The sequence below is a fragment of the Hakea prostrata genome, chromosome 10 (assembly GCF_041222555.1).
Source record: "Hakea prostrata isolate BN-2017 chromosome 10, UWA_Hpros_2, whole genome shotgun sequence".
Taxonomy (NCBI): domain Eukaryota; kingdom Viridiplantae; phylum Streptophyta; class Magnoliopsida; order Proteales; family Proteaceae; genus Hakea; species Hakea prostrata.
In genome coordinates this window covers 49,005,449-49,033,037 of record NC_142609.1, presented here as the reverse complement: position 1 = coordinate 49,033,037, position 27,589 = coordinate 49,005,449, and the positions used below count along the sequence as shown (strand labels likewise).

General features: G+C 38.2%; 2 protein-coding genes across 2 annotated transcripts; one reads left to right on the top strand and one right to left on the bottom strand.

Annotated features, from left to right (window-relative positions):
- The first annotated feature begins 183 nt into the window (after nucleotides 1-183).
- LOC149003693 (alpha/beta-Hydrolases superfamily protein) lies at nucleotides 184-8,340 on the top strand. The gene is made up of 2 exons (XM_089138143.1): nucleotides 184-719; nucleotides 8,018-8,340. The coding sequence occupies exons 1-2, from the start codon at nucleotides 365-367 to the stop codon at nucleotides 8,338-8,340; spliced, it is 678 nt and encodes a 225-aa protein (XP_088994269.1). The 5' UTR covers nucleotides 184-364.
- A 533-nt stretch (nucleotides 8,341-8,873) lies between these two features.
- EML3 (Emsy N Terminus (ENT)/ plant Tudor-like domains-containing protein) lies at nucleotides 8,874-26,941 on the bottom strand. Its single transcript, XM_089138142.1, has 10 exons — nucleotides 26,532-26,941; nucleotides 15,736-15,941; nucleotides 15,520-15,629; nucleotides 15,148-15,400; nucleotides 14,817-15,032; nucleotides 14,669-14,737; nucleotides 9,852-10,097; nucleotides 9,702-9,770; nucleotides 9,548-9,611; nucleotides 8,874-9,085 (listed from the first exon to the last, which is right to left on the bottom strand). The coding sequence occupies exons 1-10, from the start codon at nucleotides 26,557-26,559 to the stop codon at nucleotides 8,874-8,876; spliced, it is 1,473 nt and encodes a 490-aa protein (XP_088994268.1). The 5' UTR covers nucleotides 26,560-26,941.
- Between the last annotated feature and the right edge of the window lie 648 nt (nucleotides 26,942-27,589).

Below are 27,589 nucleotides of genomic sequence, written 5' to 3'. Positions count from 1 at the left end.
CTGGTGCTCTAGTATAATCGACGGTCGAGATTGAGGGGAATGAAAATCTTTTTTTTATTTGAAACAGGGGAAATGAAAATCTAGGAAAGTGAAGCTTGAATCAGCTACTATGAAAGCCATCCAAAGGGAATATGATCATAAAAGTTATAATACATAAAATCATAAAACGGGTCAACAACTAGGAGGACCCAAAGTCTTGCCGTAATCTCATCTCCTCTCATCTCATCACTTGTTGTTGGTTCTTTTTTCTGTTTTCAACAGCAACAAAGAATAAAAATATGCATTTATCCCTACCCATTTGCAACAATTCTGGTTTCTGCTCTTTTTCTCTTCTGGGTAAGGAAGCAAAGAAGAAATTGACACAATGACGACGATTTCTTCTTCTTCCGTAGAATCCCGTACAGTCGAAACCAGCGACGGCGTCAAGCTTCACACACGAATCTTCAATCCCAGAGGAGAACCCCAGGATAATTTGGTAATTGTGCTCGTTCATCCGTACTCAGTCTTGGGTGGTTGTCAAGCGTTGTTGAGAGGAATCGCTGCTGGGTTGGCAGAGAGAGGTTACAGAGCTGTTACCTTCGACATGAGAGGGGCCGGTAAATCCACCGGGAGAGCTTCTCTTACCGGTTCCTCTGAAATCCGTGATGTCATCGCTGTTTCTAATTGGGTCTGTGAAAACATGTCTACTGATAGGATTTTGTTGGTGGGTTCTTCTGCAGGTATAATTATTCTCGCTTCCTTTAATTCTATTCCCCACCCCCGGGAGTTTCTTCTGGTTTGAACTGGATTGCTTGTTTTATTGATGGATCTTGGGTTTTCTATTGTATGAGTTAGGTTTATTGAATTGCAGAATTTGATTACTTTATTTATTTTTATTTTTTTTAATTCATTATTTTGGGATTAAGAGTTGTGTACAATTTAATGGGTATTTTCCTTTTCTTGACATATATTTAGTGTTTAACCTACTGCTGTGATTTAGTATTGAGTTAGATAAGATGAATCTAGTCTATTTTTTGCTTCATTGACGTGGTGTTAGGCCTATTATTGTAAGTTCTGTAGAGATCTATGTCCGATCTGTACGTTTAAGGACGTCTCTATACTAATCATTTTAAAGCATCATGATAAACCTTGAAGTGTCAGAAATTCCTGGAGATTTTTTAAAGAACCTCTAATGTCATGTGAGGTGTGACTAAGTTTTTGAATCCCCTATTCTAGGTAAAGCCATCAGTAATTACATGGAACCAATATTTGGGCGTATAAGAAAGGGTATTTCTAGATCTCTAGTAAGCTGGTACGTCCTCAACAATTTGGTGATGAAAAAAGAGAGAATTAGAATCAGGTTAATACTTAGCAAGCATTGAACATCTTTGAAATCTCATAGTCCAAGTATACTGCAGTCAAGAAAATGATGGACCATATAATCCTACATGTTGTCCTGGTGGATTATCAATGACATATTATGTCTCGGCTGGCAATTTGTCCGCATATTTTGCTGGCACTTCACCATGGGGTCCATAGAATTGTTAAGGAAGAGGAGCTTCCTGCTTATGCTAGCTTGGAAACAGAGGAAGGGGTTCTATGAGGCACAGGTTCAGGTTTTGGAAGACATACCTTGAGAACTAGTAGTTTTCTTACGAAAAGAACAGCGGAATCCATGTGGAGCTCAAAGTAGACCAATGATGCAGCATTTTCGTATAGATAATTATGCATGACATGTGATGGAAGAAGTTTTGCAAGTGCAACTTATAGGTGTGTATTTCTTCTATCTGGAAGTGAAATTAGTTTGTGTAAGTTCTCACATGAAATGAAATTTATATTTACAGGTGGGGGCATTGAAATGAAATTAAAAGTTATGACCAATCTTCAGATAGACTACACTGTCCATGATGCAGATTTAAGCCATTTATCTTTTCATGATACCGAGAGTAGTTGTTAACTTGGTATGGCCATGATTAACAACCTTAGTGGTATACTGTGAGTCTGCTTGAGCACCACTGTCAGAACTCTGAAAGAAACATTAATACTTACAACCTTGTTAGCATTAAAACTCATGATCTATGACCTGCCTTCAAAGGAAAATTTTATTTATTCTCAGAACTAGAGGATTTATCACAATTTTTGAAAGGTAATAGATTAGGTAGGAAAATAGAATGGTTATACAAACTGATTTGCAGCAGCGTGTTTCATATGCAACCTTTGTTCTTTCAATGTAAGTTAATGTTGAAAATTTGGGTAGAAAACATATAGGGGGACAAGTGATATTTCTAAATAGGCATAATACTTACATGGACAGCCTTTGTCTTTCAATGATGGTAAGATGGTTTATTAAGAGAATGGAAAGATAAGATATTACCAACAGTGGTCATAGACAGAGTGACCAGACCCAGGAATACATTAAAAAAATCATCGTCAATTTCTTTTCTTTGACGACGACGACGACTTTTATTTGTGATGAAATATATATTCTTGAGTAAAAGGTTTTGATGTGTATTCTGTTGCTTAGATCATATTTTCGTTGACCAGATAGGAAAAGGAAAGAAGAAGAGGAGAAGTCATTCTTGCTTCTTTTCTGCCGATGTAGATCTTGTCTGCCTACTGCTTCAGTTATTAGGTTTCATGGTCGAGTGATCTGGGCCCTTGGATAATGTCATTACCCTAAAGCTGAATAACAGTGTATTCTATACAAACATGCAGAGTAAGATCTGAGATTCTGAGTGCTGCAAGATCTTTTTGATTAGAGGGAACGACATTTGATGGAAATTTGAATAGGAAGGATAGTAGAAAGGACAAATAAGAAATGTACATATTCACCTTATGAAAAGCTGGACTAAGATGGCTCCTCCCAGTTGGTTAAGGGGAATGCGTCTTCACTACTTTGATATCATGAAAAAAAGAGTTTAAAAAAATCCAGATGATGTGTGGGACTAAGTTCAAGACACATTTATTGGCATATTGCTTCTCTCCAAGGTCCTTTAATATGTGGAACGGTTATCATTGAGAAAATGTAAGGTAAGTTGGAAAGAGGAAACTTCAGTCATGCAGAGGAAAAATAACACTAATTAGAGAGGGCCTCCAAGTAGACACACGATAATATCAGCTTAAAGCGAGTTTTCTTTCACTTGAAAACCTTGATTGGAAAACTTGATGTCTTTTTTCTTCTTCTTTTTTTTTTTTGGGGGGGGGGGGGTGGATGGGTTTAGCTTTCAGGGATATTCTTTGTGCATAAGGCAGTTCCCCTTCCTTCTTAATTCCCCGCCATAGGCTCTTGTTGTTGTTTACTTTAGCTGCTTCTTTTTCCGATAAACATATGATGTTATACCAAATAGAATAACATTGATCATAAGTGCACTGATTATCTGCTGTACTGCATCAGCGTTGTGGATGAGAAATTTGGTTATTGGGAAGAGAAATTAAAAAGAATGCACTATTCTAGGAGACCAAAGTTAGAAGAGAAAATTGGACAATGTTAAATCAGAAAAAAGTATATCATACCAAATTGAATGGAGAGCTTGTTTAAGAAACTTGAAGCATACAGATGCCTTTGGAGTCTTGGTGCAGAGCAAGATCGATGGAGATAAAATACAGAATTTGTTTATTTTAATGGGAATGAGCCTTGAGATGGGTTGCATATGTATTGGGCATGTGGGCCTTTGATCCAACAGGTTTTCTTTATAATAGACGAACTTAATGGGCCTAAACTATAGGTAGGAAGTAGGAACATGATTTACTTTATTAGTTACTTTAGTTAAGAGTCATATTTGTTATTTTGATTTGTTGTTAAAATGCTTTAAGTGGGCTGAATTAGGACTCTAGGAGTCCAGCCTTGTTTTAAGCCTCTAACTCTTTTTTTCTCCCAGTCCTAGTTTAGTAGAATAAATTCTCTCTTAAGGAGGTTGTTGGATGAAGGAGCTTTAGGCCTAGTTTGATTCCTGTTTTTTTATTTTTTTTTATTTGTTTAATGCATTTTAAGGGCTACCGTGAACTCAAATTTGAATAATGAAATATTGGCTTTTGCCTCTATTGTTCTGTGAGGATCAGAATTACTTGCTGTTACAGTGAGGTCCTTGGCAAAATGATAAGGCAGCACAGTGGAATTCCAGTCAACCACCAGGTGGAAGCTTGAATGATATCACTTATTTTCTTTATACCATTGTTTCTCATCGTTCTAGAAGAATCAGGTCATAAGTGGCTAGGAAATTATTCTCTTTTTTCTGTTGTTTCGCATAAATCTAGAAGAATCAGGTCATAAATGGCAAGGAAATTGGCAGTGTCACAGGGCTTCGTTTCTCTTCTTCGTCTTCTTCTTCTTATTCTCTCCAATCAGGTCATTATCCACACTTTCCTATTTTATGTGAACTCCATATTGTTAGACCATGACACTCTCTCAAGTGCTGTCTGGTTTTAGTTCTCAGTAAGTACTTTCTGTTAAAGAGATCTTAGTTGCAGTTATTCTTTGGCTATTAAAATTCTAGTCCTTAACTAGTTTTACGGATTCCAACTGTCAATAAGGATTCTTCAGTCTTGACGTTCTGGAATGGAGGTTTCAGTTCTGTTCTCAGATAGAATCATCGCTCCTTAAATTCTTTTGAGTTCTGTTCTCAAAATCTGCTTTTACTGACTTCCAGGAATCCTTCTGTCATCAGGATTTTCTGAATTCTTCAAGAAATCACTAATTTTTCAGTTTTGGTTTGTGATGGCTGTTACAGTGACATTATTATTAATTTGTCAGCCCAGACATTGGTGCTGCTGTGATAAAATCTTTGAACTTGCTGTTATTGGTTATTCTTCTGAAACTCTGTTTATAGGATCTTACTGGACTCATTGTGAAATGTGAGGGAAGGTGTTTAATAACAAAAACGACAAGCCTTCTCCCATCTCAATGAGGTCGGCTACATGGATCATTGCCCTACGATCAGCTCTATTTGAGGTCATACTACATATAAGGCCTAACCTATGCATATCCTTTCTCATCACTTTTATTTTTTAAGGTTATTTTAGGTCTACCCTTAGTTATTCTAACTCCTTTGACATGGATTGAATCGTTTTTCCACATAGGGGCGTTTAAAGGCTTCCATGGAACATGGTCATGCCTCCTCAATCGACTTTCTCGTAGCTTGTCATTTATTGGAGCTACTCCTAATTCAGCTCTAATATGATCATTCCTTACTTTATCCTTTCTGGTTTTGCCATTTATCCATCTTAGCATCCTCATTTCTGCTACACTTAATTTATCTAGATGATGCTTCTTAATAGTCCAACACTTTGCACTATACATCATAGCTGGTTGTATGACAATCTCATAGAGTTTTTCTTTGAGCTTTAAAGGAATTTGTCAATCATATAGGACCCTAAAAGCTCCTCTCCACTTGATCTACCCTATGTCAATTCTTTGGGAAACATCATCCTTTATACCACTTTTTTTATTTATGATTGAGTTGAGATACCTAAAATGATCACTTTGTGGAATCTCCTTCTGATCAAGTTTTACCACCTCGTCATTCGTACAATCATGACCAAAGTTAACATACTAGATATTTGGTCTTTATTCTACTTATTGTGAAACACTTTTAATTCCAAAGTTGCTCTCCACAATTCTAACTTAGTATTAATCTCTATTTGTGTCTCATCTACCAAAACAATATTTACAACAAAAAGCATACACCAAGGGACTTCATTTTGAATGTCTTTGTTAAAATCTTCCATTTTAAGTGCAAAGAAATATGAGCTTAAAGTTTATCCTTGATGTAGTGAAATTTTAATTGGGAATTCACTACCTTGTCCCTCTCCCACCCCCCACCCCACCCCCCACCCCAAAAAAAAATAATTATTCTTACATTTGTCACTGAACTGTCATTCATATCTTTGATTATGTCTACATATTTACTTGTGCCATTTCTTCTCTAGTAGTTTCCAAATTAAAGCTTTAGGGACTCTATTATAAGCTTTTTCTAGGTCGATAAAGACCACATGAAGATCTTTCTTACATTCGATATATCTTTTCCATAAATAAGGTAAATAACTCCATTATAGATCTTCCCGGCATAAAACCAAATTGGTTCTTCATAACAGAGGTTTCTTGTCTCAAACTGATTTTAATTACTCTCTTCCATAATCTTATAGTATGACTCATCAGTTTTGTGCCTTTGTAATTATTGCAACCTTGAATATTACCTTTATTTTTGTAAATTGGGATCACGATGCTTCTTCTTCATCTAGCATTTTCCATCTGCTCATAATCTTATTACTTGGTGAGCCAAGCAAGCCAATAGGTTCCCAAGCTATTACATACTTCATTGGGATTTCATTGGGGCCTTGTGCCTTGCCTACTTTCATCCTCCCTAGAGCTTCTTTTGTTTTGGACATTGTAATTCTTATTTTATATGTTCGAAAGTTAGTGCTATGGTGAATGGTGTAATTATTCGAGTTACCAATACCCAAGTATGTTCATTTAGTAGGCTAAAGAACCCATCTCTTCTTGATGTCCTCATCATGTACTAGTACTTTACCATATTTACTTTTGATACATTTAACATGGTTTAGATCTCCATTGTTCATGTCCGTTATTGTAGCTATCTTCTAAATAGTTTTTCCCCATCCTCTCTGCCTAGGTTAATTGTATAAATCTTCATACTTCTTCTGCCATGCTTTTCCCTTAATGGAAAGGGTAACGTGTCAGAATTATAATTGGAATCTCTTTCTCTCTCACCCTCACTCTCATCATCACCCACGAGGAAACAACATGAACAGTATAAAGCTCTTTTGCTTGTCTTGTTGTTCTGTGTCAATAGAACGGACAGGAAAACGATTGTTGTTCAAATATAGCGTGAAAATTACTATTATGAGGACTTGATGCATTGTGGGAAGTGTATTTTTTCGTAATTTTTTTTCCTTTTCTTTTTAGAGGGGCATAGAAACATATTTTTGTTAGTTATTTGATACTTCATGGAGTAATAAGCATTTGCTATTTCCCGGAACTCATAGTGGCATAGGATTTACATAAAATTAGTAAATTTTGTAATTTCTACTTGACTCGCACATACACTTACTTTTTGGGGTGGGGGAGAGATGTGGAGTGTGAAGAAGTGGGGGAGGCTACAGCACTTGAGCCTCCTGGTGAGTATGGGCATGAGCACCCAACAGCTCACCAACTAGCTAGCATGGTTGGAGAACTCTCAAGATCTGGCGAGATATCCCTACTTTTCCATTTAATGATGAGATGGCGTGCTTGACAAGACGAAGTGCTTAGCACACAAGGTCTCAGTGGTTTATAACTTCGATGATTGGATTATCGGTTGAACCATTAACATGTGTAATGTTTTATGCCTGTTTCATTTTTGAAATCTGAGCATTACCGTATGAATAGATGATGTGTACAAAAGGCCATTTTGAGGTTTCACTTCAGTGTATTGAGTATATAATCTGAGGCCACTGTGTATTTAGAAGGACTGGAATAGTCTGGAAACTGGAAAGCAAGTTTAAGCCCCAAACAACCCGTGATATTCTCTTTTTTGAGCCTGCAGGATGGGCCTTGAGATTGAGATCTTGAACCATACTAGCTAGGACAGATGATATAGGAAAGTACTAGATATTTAGTGGTACTGTTGCTACAATAACATTTGATCCTTGGAAGTCACCAAACAGAATTGATCAACATTTCCATTATTGCTGTTTATACATTTGAATAACAGCTTTTGGCAGGACCTGAAGCCAGGAAGACCTTTCTGAGCTGTCTTTTCTGTTAGTCTAATATTTTTTTTTCTGAGTGGTAGTTATTGAATCTGGTCAAGCATTTGAGATACTGTCGGCATGGGGCATAGATTAATCAAGTAGTTATGACATTGGTTTGCTTAAAGTTAATATTTACATGGGGTTTCTTGGCACTCATCCATGAATTTTTCCTTTTTTGTTGATTTGATCTCTGTTCAAATGAAGCTGATTACTGTTGTGACCAATGAGTTACCATTCCTAATCAGTGGATACTGTAATTTATTTTGCCTTTTTTACTTTTCTGGTACAGGTGCCCCAATTTCAGGATCTGCAGTTGATCAAATACAACAGGTTGTTGGTTATGTGAGCTTGGGTTACCCCTTTGGTATGCTATCTTCAGTCCTCTTTGGGAGACACCACAAAGCCGTTTTACAGTCCCCCAAACCAAAACTCTTTGTCATGGGAACCAGTGACGGGTTTACAAGTGTCAAACAGCTAGAGAATAAACTGAAATCTGCAGCTGGAAGGGTTGAGACCCATTTGCTTGAAGGAGTAGGTCACTTTCAGATGGAAGGCCCCAGTTATGATGCTCAGATGGTGGATCTGATTCTTCAGTTCATTACAGCCTTGTGATACCAGTTGCCAGATAATGATTTAATCTGCAGGGTTTCTGGATTCAGTTTGAAACATGAGATTGAACCATGCTCATTGACCGTCTACAGGCTTAGTTCATGAACCTTTGTTGCCATGGATGCTTGTTGATGCTAATGTTATTGTCATTGGTGGCTTTGATTTGCAGGAATTTTCTTGTTGGTTACCATGGATATATGCATTAGAAGTGGACGCACACGAGTTCCAAACATGTAACCATTAGACCACCATATCATCGTACAAGAAAATAAATATCAAAGGGGCAAGTGCCAGCAAAACCAGCCAAATAAGTACAACCTGCAACAGAAAAAAGCTACATGGTCACAGGTTATTTGCTGCTCATAATTTTACATGCAATCCCAGCTTTGCTGGTGACTTTCACTGGATGAATGAGATCTCAACCCAACACATTTTAGCCACTGAGTGGAGGTTGTTCCGCATGCGTCGGATATAAAGAGCATTAACTTGCCATCACACAGTGGACGCGAAGACCCAATGTATGGGTTCCACCAAAATTAGTCCTCTTCACCGTCGTCCCCGTCATGGCGATCATCAGAAGCAACTCTACCTTCACCACCCATCCTATCACCATCTGAACCATCGTCTCTACCATCTCTTCCCATCTCATCATCAAAATCTGTTGTGTGCTGTTTACCACCATATGGTCTGTTGTTTCTCCATCCTCTGTCCATCGATTGTTCATGCCCGAAGTGGTGTTCACCATCATCTGTTAATGCGGGCACAAGATTACCAGGGATTAGTTAAGAAATTTTACTTCAATGGTTCCATGTTGTATATAAATTCCAATAAAGTTCCCAAACATCAATATTAAGAACAGTTTCCAGAAATGAGTGTGATAAAGAGAAGCAAAACCCCTATTTGATATTTCTCGTCCTTCGCTATCAAATGGCAACACTAACTATAATGTCGCAGGTAAGCCACGACAGCCTGTTATACCAAACAAATATAGGAATCACAACCCTTTTTGCCCCTGCTATAAGATCTTCTTGGGGAACTAGCATTGAACCACCCGAGAAAAATAGTTGATCAAAGCGCTTTACTCTTTCTGAGAAATTAATAAATTTGATGCAGAACCCCTCAGTAAGGATTATACAACACATCCAGCTCTCAGGAAACTAAAGATGCAATAATATACAACATAACAAGGGGTCTTAAATATTGTTATTACCACTTTCACCGTCCGACGCGTCTGCTAGTCTAGCAATTGCTTCTATAAGCGACTGTTCATGCTCCTGCCATATCAAAAACACAAAAAAACTCATTACCTGCCTATGGAGTGCACAGTATGGGTAAACCGTCAAGAGAACCATCGTGATTCTTACTTTTAATATTTTTTTTGCCTTCTCTATTTCATGAGGATCAGGATGACTAGCATTAAAAACCCTCTCCACCTGCCCAATAACACCAATAAGTAAATAAAGAAAATAAACCAACTATCAAGCAGATTCTGCGTTCATCTTGCTCATGTTTACCTCCTTAATTAAAGTATCCGTGTGGAGTATTTCAATATCATCTGAAGCCTTCTTCCCAATTCCATTCTGAGAAGGTGGGAAGTCTTTCTTGGACTGACCCTTCAAAGCCCCTCTCCCTCTTCCTGCCCCTGGAAGAGCACCACCACGACCAATGGACTTCTTAACCCCACGGCCTGGTCCACCACGGCCCACTCGACGAGAGATTCCTTGGTCCTCGCCTTCCCATCGAATATCCTCTGATGAGATCTGCCATTGAAATTTTTTTAATTTTTCTGTATAGTGTTACAAGCAGCACATAAACACATCTAACAAAATCATTTTCTTAAGAGCTAAGACATTAGAGCTGAGCTGATGAAATACACCGAGGGACCATATTTCATGTCAGAAACTACAAAATGCAATACAGATGCACCAAGGGGGGAAATAATCGATTCATTTTACACCTAATTCCACAAAGCACACAATTTCATCACTTAGGACCTCTATATCCAAAGTATCAACTATCATTGCACCAATATACAGTTTACAATCCAAAAATAAACCCTCTTTTCTTCTGGAAGGAGAGAGATTGAATAACATATAAGATTTGAAAGTCAATTAGTGAAAGAGAACTCGTGTAGCCAACTCCGTTTAGTGGCCGAGTCAGAAAATGCGTCAAACAAAGGAAGTTCTGTCCATAGTCCATGGACATGGCTGCTCTTTCCAGAGGCTTGGCAATGTCTCCAGACCATATATAAATTTCATCCTCAAAATAGGGCTTGTAACACTGCTGGTCAGGTCTGGATTTCAAGAACAGCAGCTGGATTGTATTTAAAACAGAAAGATCCCAGTGGCTAGGTCTTTTTAGGTTCCCAACTCTGACCCAGGTATAAGTAAGTCTAGGGTTGATTTGGATATGGGCTTAGCGTTCAGCTAGGTTAGAATTAGGTCTGAAATTAAAGGAAAATATTTTGTTTTACGCACCTGTAATTTAAGAGAATTCCCAAGTTAGGGTTTGTATATTCCTAATGTGTATAGGACTCTTGGTTAGGGTTTGGGTCTGGTTGAGGAGTTTAGGTGTTGATTCCTGGTTGTTGTACTTATTTGTTTAGGGCTGGATTGCTGCTGTAGTTGTGAGGATGCTGGAGATTGGAAGAAGATGCAGGAATCTTGGAAGAGGGTGCCGAATCTTGAAGATGGATTCTCAACTGTAGCCTGCTCAAGAAGGCAATGTTCCTTGGGCTCAAAACTCAATTCTTTTATGCAATATTCAAACTTAAAGATTACAATGAAAGACTCGGCTATTTATAGCCTTCTAAAGACTCCAATCTAATTGGGAATGCTTTATACTTTTGGATCTCTCTTACAATTAATCTCAACCACACAAATAAAAGACTTTAAATTAATCTCGACGACTTATGCAATCTTCTTGAGAATAGATTCTTCCTATGACACTAGGACTCCAACATAAAGGAAAGGAACTCTTCTTGTAAAAGAAGACTAGAAGAGTCCTTTTAAAGAAAGACTGCCAAGGACTCAAAAACTCATGTTTAAATCAAACAAGACTTCTGAACTAATCAAAACTCTTGAAAACAAGCTGATCCTTGATATACCCCAACCGTAATTGGGAATTCAACACCTTGTCCCCCCACCATTCTTACATTTATCACTGAACCTCATCTATATCTTTACCAAGCACAACTATCATTCTAAAATATGATTTTCCATCAATCATCCACAGTTCTGATATATTGCTTGGATACTTTGATGCAGGTGCACTACCATGACCAACTGACACCCATTTGGGCATCAAGACAGAGATGAATGGGGACCAGTTGAGTCTTGGGTCTAATAGGATATTTAGTATTCTACTAATTTTTTGGAGTTATCATCTACTCTTCTGTTTTACTTTGAATGGGCTAACTAGCAATAGAGTCTCAAAATATCCCAAATTTAGAGTTAGAAGAGCAGTGTCAAATTTTTTATTTATACCCTGTAACCATAAAACCAGTACACAGGTTAGCTAATGCATTGAGAAGTTAACCGAGTTAGGACGCATCTGTGACTTCTGCCCTCCCCACCCCCACCCCTTTTTCTCTATATGATTTTATTCCTCCTTTCCAACTCCTAATAAGCCCTCACCAGGCCATCTTTTCTTTTTTCCCCCTAATTGTCAGGGCCCAAGGAGAACTGAACTTGGGGATGTTACTAGTGAAAGATCTGAGCAAATGAGCCCCACTTGAAATTCCATATAAAATTAACTTGAAGTTTAAAGGGCAACAAGACTCAACCGGTTACATTACAATTTATATTTTATGTTTGACGGGCAAGACAAATAACTACAATTTAAAGTTACTTCATTTTTTGCCACTTGGTTGTGCGTGGCAACTTCACCTGGCTTGATCTGTAGCAATAATTCCTGTCAATAAATTAGTCCCATGGCTCCATCTAACACAGGTTGCTTCTCTAAGCAAAGCAGAGTTGAAATTTTTATTTATACCCTGTAACCATAAAACCGGTACACAGGTTAGCTAATGCATTGAGAAGTTAACCGAGTTTGGAGTGTGTAGGTGGCGCGTCTATGACTTCTGCCCTCCCTACCCCACCCCTTTTTCTCTATATGATTTTATTCCTCCCTTCCAACTCCTAATAAGCCCTCACCAGGCCATCTTTTCTTTTTTCCCCCTAATTGTCAGGGCCCAAGGAGAACTGAACTTGGGGATCTTACTAGTGAAAGGTCTGAGCAAATGAGCCCCACTTGAAATTCCATATAAAATTAACTTGAAGTTTAAAAGGCAACAAGACTCAACCGGTTCCATTACAATTTATATTTTATGTTTGACGGGCAAGACAAATAACTACAATTTAAAGTTACATCATTTTTTGCCACTTGGTTGTACGTGGCAACTTCACCTGGCTTGATCTATAGCAATAATTCCTGTCAATAAATTAGTCCCATGGATCCATCTAACACAGGTTGCTTCTCTAAGCAAAGCAGAGTTGACATCAACATCAACACTCTACCTGGTTCCATTTTGGAGCAGACCAAAACACTTCAAAGCATAGCTTACTGAAATAGTAAAAAAATTTTGACCTAACTCTCCTTTCAACATGAAAACTACATCCCAATCTAGAGAGTGGAATGATATTAACCCTTCAGTCCAAACTCTACGAGATGTCATTGTTAAGAATGTTAATAGCAATGTTGTCAAAGCAGTTTTTCAACCGCTTTGTTTTTCCCGCTTAATTGACGCGCTGTTTTTTCCCGCTTTGTCGCCTTGTGCACCTTATTGCCGCCTAGACACTAAAACAGCCGGGTTTTTTTTACCTTTTGTACATAATATTCTTTTTTATAAATCCAAATTTCTTCTAAAAAACCATATATAAATTTAATAGCTTAGTCATTTCGGAATCGAGTCCCAAATTGCAAAGGAATTCCAAGGCCCAAAGTGACATAGGACCTCTGCAAGCTCTAGGGTCGCTGCCCCCACACCCCTACCCGGGCGGCCTCCCCAGACCCCATGTCTGTCGGTAATAGAATGTGAAGCATGAGCCATTCTCAACATCGAAAATCAATGAATCATTTAATGGACAATCACTTGGAAATCGGAATAATGAGATCTATTAATTTATTGGGTTCGCCCTGTTAGTACAAAGTCATTGTTATGATGAATTTATGTTTATGTTCTTTTTTTTGGATAATTCTTCATAATTTTAATTCTTCAATGCTTTGTTTTTTTGATGAATGTGATTATCGAATGTTTTTTTAACTTATTATAGAAAATAGTTGTATTAAAAAGTATTTTAAAGTAGTTGTATTGAAAATTTTTGATCCAACTGTTTTGGTCGCCTTATTGCCACCTAGGCTGAGCCCCAATCGCTTTGGTCGCCTTGCCACCTTGACAACCTTGGTTAATAGTAAGGCCCATAATTTTTTTCCTTAACATGGTATTGTCAAAACATCTGAAACAAACAACAAAGAATTTGTTTTCCTTCACGGTGTAACAAGCAATTATTCAAAATTTACTTCTGGAATTAAAAGGTAAACTTATAGGTTTAACACTGAAATATTAAGCTAAAACATTTGAACCGATCATGGTTTAGCTCATTTCTCAAGGACTCAGGATAATGTTTTTCACCAGTTATTTTTAGCATATAAATGTGTTCATGCATGGTTATGGTTCACATTAATGTCTCAAATATATAAAATCATAAATCAGGCAAGAAACACCAAGGAATTTCCTTTTAAAATTAATACAATTTTTTTAATTCTAGCATCCAGAATTACATCCTGGATCATTAGTTAGCAATCTGAAGAGAAGTGAAATTAACACTGCCTGAAGCCATGTTAATGACACCCAAGGCCAAACAGCATAAAATGCAGAGTCTATTGGCAATTCTTCTCACATAGTCCTCTCCCCTTCCCCCGGCTTTTCTTCTTTCTTTCTTCATAAGTTACTTCTACCCATTTAAATTGGATCAGACTTCTCTATTCCAAGCCATTCCTGTCATCCGTTCTCATAGTCGCGCGCAGTAAGAAACTCATGAAGATTTAAAGAAGTGCATTATCATTCATCTGTATTTTTCTAATGCAATGAAGACATGGCCCCATGATTCAACCACAGACATACAGACCAGTCATAAACCATGTATGCACACAGGTAACAGCAGTATATACATGAGCAACATTCACATATACATTAAAAGTACATGTCCAAAATATCTTCTTATGTTCACAATACTGATTTAAAAAACTGGGCCATGCTTAAATAACAGTTGCAACACAGATGTATATATATGAAGCAAGGAAAAAAATTGAGTCTGTGGCCACAAAATACCTCTTTAAGGTTAACCCATTCCCATGTCTCATCTGGAGTGTTCATATCATAGACTAGAGCATGCCGTCCCTGACAATAGTAAAGAAATAAGAAGGCCAGTTATAGGTACTGCTAAAGAATGAGACCAATATACAAAAGCCAAACATACATCAACAGGGTTGTAGTCAGTTATAACAGCTTCATAGAAGTTGTTATCTTCAGGCCATCTTGTCTTCACTCTCCGCCCAATCAACGGATCAAATGCTGCTGCTTCAGTTGGCTCATTTGTAACCAGGCCACGATTAGGAACTTGGCCCCTCCCAGTAGGACCTGTAGAGGTGTACTGCATGGACTTCATTGACGATGCACCAGGCATTGTCTGGCCCTGTTTTTTTTTTTTTTTTTTTTTTGGGGGGGGGGGGGGAAGGAAAAAGAAAGAGACAAATGCAAATCGATTAACGGCCTCTACATAAAAAGGATAAGAAAATGTGATAACTTACTGATTTAGTCTTCTTGCCCCTAGCTCCCGCCGCAGCTCCTCGTTTTGAAGCAGATGATGATGGCTGCATTGAACCAGCTACTGTCTGAGGATGCAATGATGGGGATGGTGCACCCAATGATAGAGAAGGAACAGACTGTGAAGTTTTTTGTTTCTTGCGAGATGCGGACACAGAAGGACTGGGTATCGAATCATGAACAGGTTGAGTATTACTTAGCAACCCAGTTTGGTGTCCACCTGATTTTCTCCACTCCCTAAAGGCATAATGCAACAAGCCTCCAATTAAAAGAGTAAGTGGCCAAAACTTGTTGGACAGGTGACAAATCAGGTCTCAGACAAATATAACAAAGCTTGTATCATGATATTATCAGACCTTATCCTCCTGATGATATCATCTGCGTTTACCCTGCCTAAAAGCTCTCTGTGTTCTTCATCTGAAACTCTCAGCTCTTTTCTAAGTTCTGTAATTAAACTTTCCTTCTCCTGGAGAAGACATTCATAATGTCATCATTTAAACCTGACCAGCATAAAAAAAATAAAAAATAAAACTAGATTTTGATGGCATTGGAAACAAAATGAAAATACACACCCAGGTAATGGCATCAGACTGAGCTTTGAAAGCCCGTAGGACTGAACTGTACGCTTCTTGCTCAAGTTGGTGAATCTGTGTCTCCATATCACTATGAATTCTGGGGTAAGGGACAGAACCGACAACATTAGACCTCCCATTACCTGCAACACGCCCACCTCTATGGACCCTGTTCTGATGTGATGGAGGCAAATCATCATCGGTTCCTGCATTCAGTTCATCGTTAAAACAGAGAACTTGACTATGATCATGAGACAGCATCAAATTTAGTTTTGGTTACTTCAACTAGATTACAAACCTTTTCGCAAAAAAAGGGCAGGAAAGAGTGCTATTCATTTATGTAGCTTGCAACAGGTTACATAAGTATTTGGTAAAAGATAAGGCAATGCAAGACCACAGTAATAGTACCCCTTGGGGCCTAGTTCCATCCAGCCTACTTTGCCACTCGACTCTTTTTTAGAATAAAGGGTGCCTAACCATGCAGCATAGATTAGTGGTCATGGATACGCATCTCATTATGCTGAACCATAAGAAATGCTAGTTTCTTTGGACTGGGATAAGCTGGTGGAGCTTAAAAGGAGAAGTGTTAAAATCATGTATTGATACGTTAACCAAAAAAGGAAGTCTGGAATTTGATGAGGACACTAATATAATGTAAAACAAGATGACTGCCAGTACAAAGAAGGGTTGATAAAGAAGTTCAGAAAAATTGAAAGGAAAATTTATTCCTCCAGGGAGACCTGGTGGTAGGATGATGAAATTCAAGCAGTAACTAAGGCTAAGAAGCAATGGATCTTAAAAGGTACAGAATTGACAGAGATGAAACAAGGGAGAAAAAATATGATCTCACTCAGGAGGTTGAAGTAAGAGATGTTGAGTATGAAAGTATAAACGCAACAAATCAATGCAGCCCCAATGAAAATGTAGAAGAAATTAAGATTCAGGAATCTGTTCTTTGTATCAGCCAACCAGCTGTCACTAAGAAAACAGCAAATGAATGGAGCAGAAGCATTGGGTTCAAATATATAAAATAAGGCAAGAGATTATTGCCTCACCATGGCACCAGTGCAGGGGCCAAGCAAAGCATGTGCAAGTGCATCAACATGGATGGAAATTTTAACTTCACGAGGCACAAAGGTGATTCCCTATGCTTTAACGTCTAAGAGCCCGAACCATGTGACTAGGGGGCATCCATCTTCCCACAAAAATAGAGGTGATATTCAGAGCTATAATAACCATATAGACATAAAATCAATAAGTCATATTATGAAATTAGGGGAGACAATTATCGACACTCAACTGAGACAATAAACAACTACTACAGAGAAACAATCTGATTGCATGCAACAAAGATTCAGGACAAAAGCTATTACCTAGGAGACTCATGGAATGACTTAGACAATGCAACAACCTCTGTAGCCTATATGGTGCTTATTGATGCTAAAAAAGCTTATTTAGAGTCACTAAAAAGTTAATATGGCAAGTGCTAGAGCAAATGAGTACAACAACTACTCAAGAAATCAGCCTTACCCGACTAAATGGTGTCAGCCACATTAGAGAAAATGAATGTTTCAACTAAATAGCAGACTAGGCCTTAAAAAATCAACAGAGGCAACCCCACCTAGTTGTAGACTTCATAAGGCTAATTTGTATCGTCATCATCATCGTTGTAGCTCCTCTGAGTTTCTCCATCCATTGCATACTTCTCAATTATAAATGATCCTCAAAGTATAAAAGATTTCCAACCAGCGGCTACAGCCAAGTGATGTAGATCAAGCACCAAAGAGGCCTTCTTTTGTTAGGAAACAACCTAGGGTTGATATGTGTTAGATTGGGCCTTCATCAGCTGGGAACCCCCAGTACCTGGCCAACTTAATGGATCTAAAACATGGGTAAATGAGTCGTGCAAGAATTCTCCATACTTAGTTTTATTTCAACCCTGCTATTCAAAATTTAATTTTTAAGTTAAAAGGTTTTGAAAGTCAGGGTTTGATAAGAATTAGGGTTACTAGGAGGATGGCTAGGGCTAGGGTTACAATCGAAGGTCAAGGAGGGGTTGGGGAGTTCCTAAAAGGAATCAGGTTTGAAAGAAGGGTTTGAATGTTATGAAGTTTGAGAGAAGAAGCTGAAGGTAGGTTTTACTAGGGTTTGGGAGAAGGAAAGGGCCGAGATGGGGAATCGAAGCTAGGGGAGAGGAAAGGAAGCTTGGATCCTAGAGGGGGTGGGTATTGAGTAAGGGTTTGGGGGATCTAGGGGGTTTTAGGGTTTAGGAAATTTCAGATCCGTATTCTAGAAATTCCAGCACTGTTGCAAGAGAGAAAAATAGAAGGAAAAAAGAGAAAAGAGAGGGGCCGGGGAAGGGAGGGGACTAAAGGGAAAGGGGTGGGTAGGGAATGCTACTGCAGAGGATGAGAAGGAGAAAACTGAGGTGCGATAGGGAGGGGGCTGGATCTAATGGATAAGGGTTTTGGGAATGGAGAAGAGAGGCTGCGAGTGGGAGAAGAAGAAGGAGAAAATAGGGCCGGGGTGGGGTGGGGTTGTCGGTAATTTCTTGAAGATGGTAGTGGGGATTTGAAGAACTTCAAAATATGCAGAAATTTGAATCACACAGCAGCTGCAGATCCCCTCTTAGAGAACCCACGACTCCAGTCCTTGCACCCTCAAAACTCAAATTTTATTAAAATCAGTATTTTACAAGCTAGAGAAGCTTTATAAGGCTACATGAATGAACTCACACTAGGACTCAATTAGAAGGTGATTCTAACTTGGACTTTATCTAGACTTTTACTTTAACAAGGACTTGGTCAAAACTTCTCCTAGGATGGTCCGAATTACGAAATAAGATTAGATCTAGACTCCTTGTAAAAAATGTACAGAACTAAGGGAATTCCCCCTCTAACTGTGACTCCTATCCTAACTAGGACTCTTCAATAACTTGACCAAGACAAATCCAAACTCAAAAACGGGAGTAGATTTGGAATCCTACTAACATGACCTAGCTTGACTTCAACTGAAGTAAAATAAATTAAAAATTGGCCATTAGTCTTTGTGCAATCTCCTATAGGACTTGGGCTGTTGGGCTATCCCCCTAGGCCCTATTTCAGCTAGTGGGGAACTTTCCAAGGGTTAGCCCCTTTAGTTACATCAGAGAAGGGGGGGAGAGAGAAGAGATTTACCCAAGTTTGGACTATGATGCCAATTAATGGGGGACAAAATAGAGAAGAACAAGGTTAAAGAAGATAGGGGAAGAAGGGAAATTCTGAGAAGAATCAGACTTGAAGAAGGCCAAGAGAGAGAAGAATACTCATAAGAAGAAGAGACGGGAAGCTGCAAACGTACAAAGTTAAGGCTTCGGTTCATCTTTTTTCCTTTAGTTTTTTAATAAGCTGATTATAAGTGTTTAAATAAAGAAAGAAATAGAGACCTATTTCAAAAAGAAAAAACTAAATTAGGACTCTTGGCAATTGAAAACTAAAACTGATCGTATCATTACTTAGCAATTTAGAACTAACTAAAATGGACCCAATACATCACAATCAAATTAGGTATCTAATTGCATCATTACCTAATAAAATCCTACATTATCTTCAAAACTCCCACACAAAATAGCATCTCCTATTTTTATGTCCTCATATGCTAGACTTGGGGCCCACCAAATAGAAGTAATTTATCTCCTTGCAAGCTGGACTTAGAGCCCACCAAATACGAGGAGTTATCTCCTAGGTTACTGCTCATGTTACTGTGGCATGAAGGGTCACTTCCGGTTGTGCTGCATCAACCTTTATAACTTAAGTTAGGCAGAATTTATACTAATTAAATTAATTTTGTATTTAGCCTAGATACTGATGTTTTGAACCCATAAAATAGGCCCCTAATCTCACAAATGTATTAACAAAGGCTCGCCACCCATATCCATCAACGTAGATTGATTTCAAATGAAAATAGATTAACTCAATGCTGGATCTGCATCAACTCTCCCCCAACCTTGGGAAACTTTGTTCTCGAGATGTGTTCAATTCCAGGAGTTTTCTTGGAAAACACTATGGAAGTCTTCAATTCTAGGAGTTTTCTCTCCAAAGAACCTCGATAGCATGACAAATTCGAGATGCTTATGCTCAAAATCAGCACCCATGCCCTTGGGACTTCTCCAATCACAACTTCTATTGGTATTGTTTTCTTGATCATGTCTTTTTAAACCTTTGTAATACCACCTCCAGCATTATTCTGCTTCTCTCCAAAGATTTAAGGCACCCCACACTAGCAACTATCTTTTAGGAGTACGTTGTAAATTGGTAATTGACTTTTAGGAGTAAATTTAAAATAAAAAAAATTCTAGAAATCATAAAAATAACAAAAAAATATTAAAAGGGGGAAAAAAAGAGACTATATTCCAAGGATAGTTTAGGTAACTTATATTAAAATATTGGTTGGGCGGGATGAATTGCACTAAATTAGGGAATTGGTAATTTTTTTTTTTCAAAAAAACAATCTGTTAGAGTAAAACTTTTTTTAAACACAGAGTAAACTTTTTTTAAAAACACCTTATCAAATAAATCTTTTTCAAAATCAATAGATCAAGGAAATTTGCCCTTAATTTTTGAAATTTTATAAAAAACTATAGTTTTTTTTTTTCTTTTATAGGTTCAAAAAGTGGCAAACTAACAGCGAACTCAGCTTCCCAGCTTCATCTGCCATTCTCAAGTTGAGAATCTCAATCAATTGGCAGAGGAAGAATTGTCGAGGAATGTGTAGAAATCGTTTGCAGAAGAAACAATAGAAGAATCGCAGAGAAGTTGGAGCATTACTATCTACAATGTCAAACAAAAGGATCATAGCCCAAGCCACCCAGAGATGTGAAGCCCAAGAGTGTACAGAAATCGTTTGCAGAAGGGTCATATGAAGAAAATTTGCAGAAGAAAAAAGAATAAGAGAGGTTAACCCTAAACTTGTTTGCAAGGAAAATAGATGGATTTTACTTTTTTTCTCATGTTGTTATTAACTAGGCCGAATTATACGCATATAATTCAGTTCCGCCAAAATTAATCGTGAATTTATACATATGGGCATAAATCAAGAATTTTACCGAATCAACGGGGAAAATGTGGATTCGGGCAAATAAATTGTATTATTTGGATTTATCGACTAATTCGCAACTTATTCACAAAAATAGTAACTACACTCAAGACTACATCAGCCTTTTTTTCATTGAGCATAAAAATGCAATAATTTTTTTTTCTCCCGATAATAATTACGTCATTATCAAACAACCAAAGTCTTCATAAAAGTACATCTTTGAATTTCATGGAGACAACATTGCACCATACTTCCTCTTAATAGAACTTCAGCTTAAGGGGTACTAGATATCTCCTAATCACCTCTAATTTGTTACTATTCAACAGATATACTTTATAAGGCTTAGGATATTTTTTAGTAATCAAACCAAGCTTTTTAACGAAAGATCGTAATATGACATTGGCACAACTACAACTATCAACAACTACACGGGTGTTGCAGCCATTGATTCTCATTCTAGTGTAGCAAATGTTATCCCTTCTCCAGTCTTCACCTTGTATCTCTGAAACTTGGATCTTGGAAACCGCACAAATCTAATGGTGATAATCCAAGTTGTCCTCTTCAGCATATTCATCACCAATTGATTCTAGTAGCCATAGGATAAAGACTTCATTTTCTTTCTCATCTCCCATGGTGATTGGTTATTTGATGTAGTCTCAATTAAACAAGGGTCAACTCCTCCTAGATATTTAAGAAAACCAACTCATATGGGGGGATGGATTTGATTTGAGGGGGAAAAAGGTTATGTTCGGGCTCTTTGTTTAAAATTCATACACCATTAAATGATATTCAGGGTCACAAGTTAACTTAGTCCATCCCATAAAAGGTATGGGATAAATTCCTTGATATGGGAAACCAAGGTTTATAGATATGGATAAATTCCTTGAGATGGGAAACTAGGGTTTATAGGTCTTAAATAGATTGAAACTTGGAGAGTATGTAGTAACTATATAGAAAAATGATCCCCCCCCCCCCCCCAAGTTTGTTAAATTTGGATGGTAAAATTTTAACATATAAGGGGTTCTTGTTTTGGGGTTTATTGGGAGCATGAAAGTTCAAGAAAATAATTACATCTTGAAATTGGATGGTAATAAAGGGGTAAAACTAGGATAAGTGATGTGAGTACACAAAAAAGCCTAGCAAAAACCCTAAGAGGGGTCCTATGATGGATCCAAGAAGCCCCCATGAGCTGGCCGAATACCTTTCGAGCAGCATTTTGGGCATTTTAAGCCCTCAATTCTCCTCTAAAATTAAATTAGGAACAATTTGCAGAATTTAGTTTAATCAGTTTGAGTCATGTTTGGATTTGTTTTGAGTATTTTATTTTGAGTTGAAGCTGTTTGAATGAGTCACAGTTAGTAGTTGAGATAAGATAAGGTTCTTTATCTTATCTGGATAAGATTCCAGTTTGAATTGTAATTAGATCCAATCAATTAAGAAGATCACAGTCTGAGTCTTTATTTTCAGGCTATAAATAGCTTTTTCATGTAAGTTATTTTCAGATTTGATGAGTTAAGAATTTGAATGAGAAATTGCCTTAGTCAGTGGCAGAGTACCTTTGAGGGGCAAACTACAGTTGTTCAGTCCTGCATTCAAGCTTTGAAGCTTCAATCATCAAGTCCAGCGGCCATTCTCAAGTTCCTAGCCACCCCAAGTAAGCCACAGCCATTCCCCAACCCTCCTCCCCTCCACGCAAGCCCCTCCCCTGCCTTGCGCAACCTTCCCCAGCCCTACCCCTTTGTTTGACCTAAGAAACCACACCACCCCCATCACAACTCACCTCTGCCGCTTCCCCTTCAATCTCCAGCAACCCCAGTCCCTTCCTCAAATCCTAAGAGACCCTCCCCCTTCCTCACAGCTTCCAAATCCCAACCCCATTAGGATTCCCCTATCCCCTGCTCTGTTTTAACCCATTCTCCCCCCCCCCCACTTGAATCACAGAAGTCTCCAGAACCAATCCCTACTCTTAGTTTCTCCAAAACAGTCCTATTCCCCTAAGTTCTAAAAAACCTGCACTTCAACTTCTTCCTTGAGTTTGCAGAAATTTCAGAATTTCCCAGAAAGCTGAATTTAATTAGGTTTTCTCAGTTAGATCTTATTATAGTTAAAGGAACAACAGTAGAAGACAGTTCTGATCTGCAAAACCAGCAAGCCTAGGCCTCCCCCCACTCCAGCCAAAACCCTAGTTTGCCCTAAAATTCAAATTTCAAATCTGAGTTTCAAGGACCAATAAAATTCAGATCTGAAAATCATTCCCATCAGGCTTGGACTGTTAGGAAAACCCTAGAAAACCCCTCTATCCTAGGCTGGAATTTCCTGGGCAGCTAGGGAAATTACAGTTTTACCCCTAGCCCTAGATCCGTGGTTACATCAGAAGGATCTAAGATCGGTGGGCTGATATACCTAAAGTGTTGGATAAATCTAACAATTAGAGTGCTGCAGCTATGGCCTCAAATTTTAGGTGTCTAGTAAAAGCAAGTATCCAAGCTTGAATTTACCATAAACCTAAATTGTTCTCCAGTCTTGGAGCTTCAAAGTTGAACAAGCATAGTTGCTGCAGCAGCAACAAGAAATACTCAAAGAGAATCTTTACAATCAGATCAAAGTTGGGTCCCTCCCCATTGAGTTGAAGGGCTTCTTTATACAAATAAGCTAGAGGTCTAATCTAACTTAAACTTCCAATTGAACTCTTAACTCAAATTGGGAAACGGAGATAGTAACTAATTGACTTATTCTAAAACACTTAAAATTCAAATCAAAACCTTATAACTTATGTTAAGCAGAATTCACATTAATTAAAGCAACTAATTAAGGGTCTGTTTGGTTACATGAGTTTGGAGATTTCAAATCTATGGAGTCATAATTCATAAAATTAACTGTTTGGTTAACCTGAATTTGTGGAATGAAGTCTGTGAATTCATCCTGAAAAACTATTAGGTCGACGTGATTTTTGTGAATGTGCAAATGTTTAGCGTTTTTATATTGGGGTTGAAATCTCTGGATTTTACTCCATACCTATAAATCTACAGATTCACGTTTTTAGAGTAAAAAGATGAATCTCTAGATTTCATAAATCCAGGGATTTTCACAACCAAACAGGTATAAATCTCGCATTCATGAATCCAGATATTTGGATTCATGTAACCAAACAGGCCCTAAACTATTTTCATACTTAGGCTAGACACTGAACTTTTGGCCACAAAATAGGCCCATGACCCCACAAATGTATTAAACAAAGGCCCAACACCAATATTTATCAACCCTAGGTTGATTTCAAATGAAAATAAGCCAATTCGGTGCTGAGTCTACATCAATATGCCAGTCGCCTTCCTCAAAATCTTAAAACCCTAAAGGTTTACTTTCTGAGTTGAGATCCTAAAAAGTAGGGTCCTAGTTGAACCTCTTCAATCTATAGCTACACCATGGGTCTTCTATATTTTAACTAGATACTAAGATTTATTTTCCTGTTTCAAATTTTATTTCAGTTAGAAGTCCTCATTCTGTCCAACCGGAAGTCCCAGTTTCAGCTAGTATTTAATTCCCAGTCCACAGAGGAGTTTAGATGTAAAACTATATACCAACAGCCCCATCGGTTGGGAGCAATTCAGATTGAACAGTATCTGCTTCAACCCTGCTGTGTGTTTGTTTGAAAATTGTCTAATCATAAATAGGTGGACTGGCTCTTCAATGAGAAACCTCCAATTGCCTAGAATCCTTGGTGACTAACATCCAAGTTGGTCTCTATTAGGGTTTTTAGCAATATTCAAGATCCTACTGTAGCTGAGGGTAGAGCATTTGAATCTCCCCTCCAGCTCCCCCTCAACCAACGACAAGGTCCACCAATAAAGGTAAGTTTAAGTCCTACACCTAATCCCCCTTTTTCGTCACCTTAGTTTTTAATTTTCTTGAAAAATCAGGCTACCTAGACCCTAAAAAAGGAAAATTCTACACTTTCCACTTTAGCCATTCGAATCCAGCCAAACTTGGAGATCCTAATTAACAAGATTCGCTCCATATTTTAGCCCATTCTGACAACCCTAAAATCCATCAGTTACTAGATTGCAGCCCTAATTCTTGACCTAAAAGTAAAGGATTCTCGAAGCTTCATAACCAACCATCCGAATCTGCTCAACTTTGAGCATCTTCCACGTCATAGAACCTCCAATTCTCACACATCATGTAACTTCCCAATCACCTAAATTTGGAAACAGTTGATCCCATCTCTAATGCCAACACCAATTCAATGCAATGTGTCTTCACTATAAGATCACATATGAGACTAAGAAGTGACCACCCCTATACACCACAATCATACCTAACCAAACCTAACATATTTTGTCCCGTAACTCGGTTCTTAACAAGATCTTAGAAGAATAAACTCTAGCTGACTACCTATCAATCTAGGTCTATGTTACCAAATACTAAATGATAGGGTCAAAAATTCAGCAAAGGACAGCAAGCATTTTATTATGTTATATATTTTTTAGGGATAACCATAAGGAAATTTGATCCTTCCTACTGTGATTTGGCACATGTTGCTCAAAACATATCAAAGAGCTTTCTTGAGGGTGCCACCATATGACATGGCAGTAAAGGAAAAGGAGCTTTGATGACTTAAAATGAGATATAGCTGTAGTATACAGTTGCTTCTGTTGAGCCTATAATGTATGCTGAAAACAAATTAACATCCTGATGAACGGGTCTATCAGTCCACCTCCATTATACTTCTTACCAATGAATTATAAAGGTTACAAAGCTACCGTCCAAAAATCTCCTTCTGGACGTAAATACCTTTTTTCGGTACTGCATCCTTGTCTCAAGCAACAATAACTATGTTCCTACTTGATTAGAGTCGTCTTGTTTCTGAGGTTCTATTTTCCTTAGTTCTAACTTATCGTTGTTTTTTTTTTCTTCCACAGTTCATAACCAAAAGTTTGGGCATCTGCTTTGGCAATTGATAAAACTGAGGAAATGGTCATGTGGAAAAGTTATTGGGTTGCCCAATAAAACGTTCAGGATGACCAGTAATATTATTGTTTCTTCAGAGAACTGAACTTCACGAGATCAAAATTATAAATACAACTCTAAAATGAAGGGTAAAAGATAACAGAGAGAATCTACAGTCTTCGGAATAAAAATCATAGGGGGGGCAACAATCCATTAAGTTCTTAATCTTCAAGGTGCAGCAGCTTTACAATAATCCCTCACTCGTCTACCAACCATTAGTTCTCCTAACCAACCAGTAACCAGTAAAGATATGGGTAGTCTTAGTTTAGACAAATCCTCTCTTTTATATGGGATAAGGACGTAAAAACACAGGTGGACTTAGCAGCACAAATACAACATCGTCCCTTAAAGCATCCAAGTCCTAGTAAATAAATTAAGCAATCTTTTATCGTTTCGAGAGAGTTTCAACTCAAATAGGCTAGGGTAACAACTCACGCTCACGACTAGCTAAAACCTTCATATTCCTAGAAAGCCTAAGTTCAGCTCAAAACCCTAAAGCTACCCATCAAACATGAGGAACACTAAACCCTAATTCCGCCCTCCCGCTTCACAAGCCAGCTACCATACCCTGTTCAATGTCTTGGCAATAGAACATCTCCAAGACAGTAATGCGCACGAAATTTCTCAAACCCAGAACCCAAAACAATAAGCAACATACCAGAAGCTATTGAGAGGTTATTAGACGCGATAAAATCAGGATCTTTGAAGCAACTCACCACTACTGTCGGAAAGTCCGTAGTCCATAGCCTGGTTCCACTAACCAGATAATCAACCTGACAAAATGCACCCCCAAAACCTACCCCGAACGCCAAAATAGCCGAGGTAAGAATGAGAACTCTTCAGGAATAAAAGCTGTGATCGAGCATGGCCAAATGTTATCGATCTCCTTCTACATTCTTCTTGGTACGAACTCCCAATAACCTATAGAGCTCCCAAACGACGATTCGAACGAGATTGCGGTGACGAAGAGAGAGATTTCTCGTGCAACAGTATAAAAATTGAAGTTGAAACACCGAGCGACGGGAGAAAAATAGCGAGACCGACCAGAGTAAGGTCAGGGCAGCGCGAGGGAATGCGACGAAAAAAACCCGGACTTGAAATCTGATTTATAGCAACTCGTTTTTTTAATTCGTTATAATTGGTTTTGATGTCCGCCCCCTGTCTCCTCACTTTAAATAGTTTCAGCTACGGGCGCGATCTAGGGCTTTATGAATTAAGCGTCCGTACATTTCCAAGTTGAAAATCGGGTCCCTTGGCTTTAAGTCTTTAACTGCAGTCTATGTTGGATTCTTCTTCACTCTAGGTTGGGGGTGATGATGAATAATACAGATCTTCGGTGTCCGGGCAGGGTATGCATGGACTTTATGTGCATAATTGTCATGCGTAACAATACGAGCTATCAAATCCAAATCTCAATCGGAATTTCAGATCTTACGATTCGAAATTTTGAATGACGATCCTTCGAATTTAATGCACATAACTGAAGCAATTTCAGGGTACACATCCATCTAGCCGCCCTGTTGGATGAATAATATGAGGAGGTACACCCTACTTAGACACAGAGTATCTAGACTTGTGGATTATATGGGCCGGCTTATGACTACATAATTTGGTTTGCATCAAATTGTGGAACTTAATTTTTGTATCTATTGACATTAGAACATGGCTTTGGTTTTCACCACGTTTATGGATATTAGGCTCCTCCCTTTGAATGATAAATATATTTTCAGCCTTAGGAAAGCGTCCGTCCATCCATCCATCCAAGCCTTTGGAT